General features: G+C 31.5%; 1 protein-coding gene across 1 annotated transcript; it reads right to left on the bottom strand.

Moving 5' to 3' along the window:
• Positions 1–1193: 1193 nt before the first annotated feature.
• LOC133829561 (shikimate O-hydroxycinnamoyltransferase-like) lies at positions 1194–3360 on the bottom strand. The gene is made up of 2 exons (XM_062259263.1): positions 2824–3360; positions 1194–2343 (listed from the first exon to the last, which is right to left on the bottom strand). Exons 1-2 carry the CDS (start codon positions 3238–3240, stop codon positions 1429–1431), a joined length of 1332 nt encoding a protein of 443 aa, XP_062115247.1. The 5' UTR covers positions 3241–3360; the 3' UTR covers positions 1194–1428.
• Between the last annotated feature and the right edge of the window lie 628 nt (positions 3361–3988).

The raw sequence follows: 3988 nt of genomic DNA, 5'->3' as shown, positions 1-3988 counted from the left end.
AAACATACCCTTCTAAATTAATAAAACTTGATTAAGAGTAAAACTATGACATAAACAAATTTTTATACAAAAATATGAGAAAATAAACCTATAAAAGTGAAATTAAAAAAAAAGCCATAAATTATTTTTTCTAGAAAAAAAGCCATATTTTTTGCACAATCTATTAAAAATCTCATATAACAAGTCATTTTCATTAAAATAAATTTTGCAGTCCATAAAAAATCATAAATATCTAAGAATTTTTTATTTTAAATACGACCCTCTTTTACATAACGAAAAATTATGGACAAAAGAATCATTGATGTATTAAAATAAAGTTGTAAACCAAACAAAATTATAAATTTTTTTAATAAAAAAATAATGTACTAAAATAAGTATTAAAAAAAAGAAAGAGGTCCTATTTTACAATAATTTTTAAATAAATAATGTAGTTTTTTTTAAGGATATTATTAAAAAAAAAAATTCACAATAATTTTGCTTTTTTCAAAAAGTAATGGTAAAATTTTAATTCACTTATTTCTTTATCTTTTTATGATACACCTAATTTATTTTAATATAAATCATTTTTATCTAAAAGATAAAACAAACAGTTCAATAAATTTCCTGACATAAAGTCTGTGGTTGTGGTGGGTTGGGTTTCACTCAAGTGGGAGTGGCTATCAAAAACAGTGCCGTGCCGTACCGAACACCACACAAATTTCCTACTTTTTTTGTTACTATTATACTCATTGCATTTTATAATTTGCTCGATTTTGGTCTAAAATCACAATTAATTTACTAAATTAATAATTCAGAATAAAAATAAAATTACTCTGTTTAAAAACTGTGTTGTTATATTCAATTTTTTCTTCATCAAAATTGAGTTTATGGTTCTATTTTAACTATTTTACAAAACATAGGGTCCAAAAAATAATTTGTTAAAACACAGAGTCCAAACAAATAATGAGACAAAACACATAGTCTAAAAAAATATAAACCCATAAATCAATTGTAATTATGTATTTTGAATCTATCTATATAGAAAGTAAAGTGTCCCCCAAAAAAATTATCTATAGAAAGTAAAAAAAAAAAGCATTATTATTGCTAATAAAAAGATTTATATTACTTTATTGACACTTAATGAATTACACAAAAAAATTACATAATAAGAATGAAGGGTATAAAACCCAACATGTTAACACACTAATTATACATATAGCAAACCAAAAGACTTATACTACTTTATTGATAAAAAGAATTACATAAGAAATTACATAATAATAATAATAACAAGAAAGAAAGGCATATAACCGAACATGTTAACAACACACTAACTAAATATAGTTCAGCTATATGTATAGTACATATAGCAAACCATATATATATAAATAAAGACAAAGGTGATCATAAAGTAGCTCTAGCTAGCTTATTAAGAAGTTTGGGTTGACATCATATCTGATAAAACAAAATCTCAAAAGCTTTGATGTGGTGTGGTTCTAAAGATATGCCAACCAATAAACTCCCATCATCAGTAGGACTAGGCAAAACATACGATTTTCCCTCTAATATAATGCCACCAGATCCTATGAAAATAGGCGGACCCCATCCAAAATCAACCTCGTAGCTCACCAGCCTAACCCAACTCGTAATCCCAAAATTTGGATTCCTGTAAGTGTGGTCCCCACGCCTAATGGAGGACAACACATTATTAGGCTGAAGCTCCAAATAGTCAATACTCGATCTCAAGTAATCATTGTCCATTTTCTTCAAATCTTCATGGATGCAAGTTAGTGCATAGGACAGTGGCTTGGTTCTGAGATCACCTACCTTGGCCGTTGGTGTAGCTGGAAAAATCACATTGCCAAAGAAACCAGGTGGGAGTTGAGGCTGCAATCTATTGGCGAATCTACCATTGACAGGGAAGTACAAGGTGGTCTGTTGCTCGTCGGGTTGCTCTCGTGCTTGGCAAACGCATTTCCAAATATGAGCTGCTAGAATCTCGTACGTGCTGAATTTGATGATATTATTGTTGTTGTTGTTACCGTTTTCCATGCTTTTTGTGGTCTTGGTTTTGAGTGTGTTTAGTTGCTCCTTGGTGATTTTAAAAGTGGCAACTTTGGTGTCAACCTTGGTGGTGGTGGTGTCTTGCTGATCGCGAGGTTGGTATTCAGTGTGAGGAAATGAAGGTTGAGGTGGGTTTCGAGGTCGAAGTAGTGTTCGATCTAAAAATGGTTGAATGGTTATGTCGAGACCACAGGCAATTCTAGACCATGATTCGAAAAAGTGAAAAGCAGAAGGTCCATCTAGTACACGATGGTCGGCAGCAATTCCAAGTGAGACTCCCCCGCATTTTAAGTGAGTAACCTAATAAAACACATTAATATTCAAATCATTAGTAGTTATTTCTACTAACGCAAAATCATGCATGCATGCACGCAACTAAATCTACTATTACATAATATATTAGATTTATACATACATACATATATATATTTATATATAAATAAGGGAATTCTCTTTTATTGTCTTCACTTAAAGTTTTACCGGTAGAGCTCTCAGTATTCTCGAGCCATGAATACTTTTTGACATGATTTTTTTATAACCGTGTATATTGTAGATATTAAGAGCATCATTATCGAAAATTAGATTCAAACATGTTGTTGAACACGAGACTAATTTTTTTTATACGTGTAAAAAACAACATGTTTGAACCTAGTTTTCGGTACTATAAACTATTCAGAATTTTCTAAAAATTTGCCGATGCTCTAAATAGCTACAATATACCCATCGGTAAAGTTTAAAGTGAAGTCATCGAATTGTATAGGAGAGGGTAGGGCATGGTACCTGCACCAAGAGTAAGGGAAAAGAAGAGATCCCAAGAGAGTAGTCAACAGAGGGAGTGAGGCTCCGGAGCTGAGGCGTGGGAGAGAAATCTCCGAAGTCATCGATGACAGCGGTGGTCTCCGCCGTGACGAAAAGGACACCTTCTTCGTTGCAATCGATCTCAGTCCGACCATCGCCGTCGAGCCCTAACCGACCGGCCAAGGGATAAAATGGAACGAGGGCCTTACTAAGAGCTTGTTTGAGAATACGGGCATCAAAAAAGTTGGTGGCTCCATTGGATCTGAAGAAGTAGACGACTGGATTATGGTTATTAGGAGCGTCCATCAGGTCCAAAATGGACAGCCAAAGCCGCCGCCGTGGAGTTTTCTCCGCCGGCTTCACCATACTCGTCTCCTTCACCTTAATCATCATCGCCATCGATCTATATCGCACTGTATATATTATTATTATTATATATTAATTATACCAGCCAGATAGAGAGATAGTACTGATCTTATAGAATAGAATAAACATGATCTTATATAGAGATCGATGCCCTTGAAATATAAGATAAGAAATGTGAGGAACCTATCATTCACTAGCTTTTAAAGAGAATAAAACAATAATTTTAAGGAGAATTATTACACCTCTCGTGGAAGTTCTGTCAATACAGTTGGATAGGGTTCACTAGCTTTCTGTTTCAATTCATTCATTGTGTTTTTTAAATGGTAGGTAACCTTTTATTATTATGGGTATTTGTAAAATATCGTTTTGGTATTTTGTATTTACAATAATATTTATTTGGTACCCTGTATTTTAAAATTGTACAGATTTGATACCTAAATTCAAATTTAATTAATAAATTTTTTTACCAATTTAATACTACTATCAATTATATGAGTTTTAAATTTAAATTTAATTACTTAATTATATATAAGTGTTGACAGCTTGGTCATATTTAAAAAAAAATATTTATTAAATCTGAGATTAGGATATCAAATATGTATGATTTTAAAATACAGGGTAATATATGAACATTATTGAACAAATAGGATATTAAAACGATGTTTTGCAAAAGAACATAATAGCAAATGAGTTAATTCATTTTTTTTAAATGAGTAATGATATGTGCACTAAAATTATGCACCAAAACATTACAATAACTAATGTGAACTATCGACATTAT

Source organism: Humulus lupulus, chromosome 4, assembly GCF_963169125.1.
Source record: "Humulus lupulus chromosome 4, drHumLupu1.1, whole genome shotgun sequence".
Lineage (NCBI taxonomy): Eukaryota > Viridiplantae > Streptophyta > Magnoliopsida > Rosales > Cannabaceae > Humulus > Humulus lupulus.
Note: the sequence above shows the minus strand (reverse complement) of the source record. Positions and strands in the feature narration are given on the sequence as shown.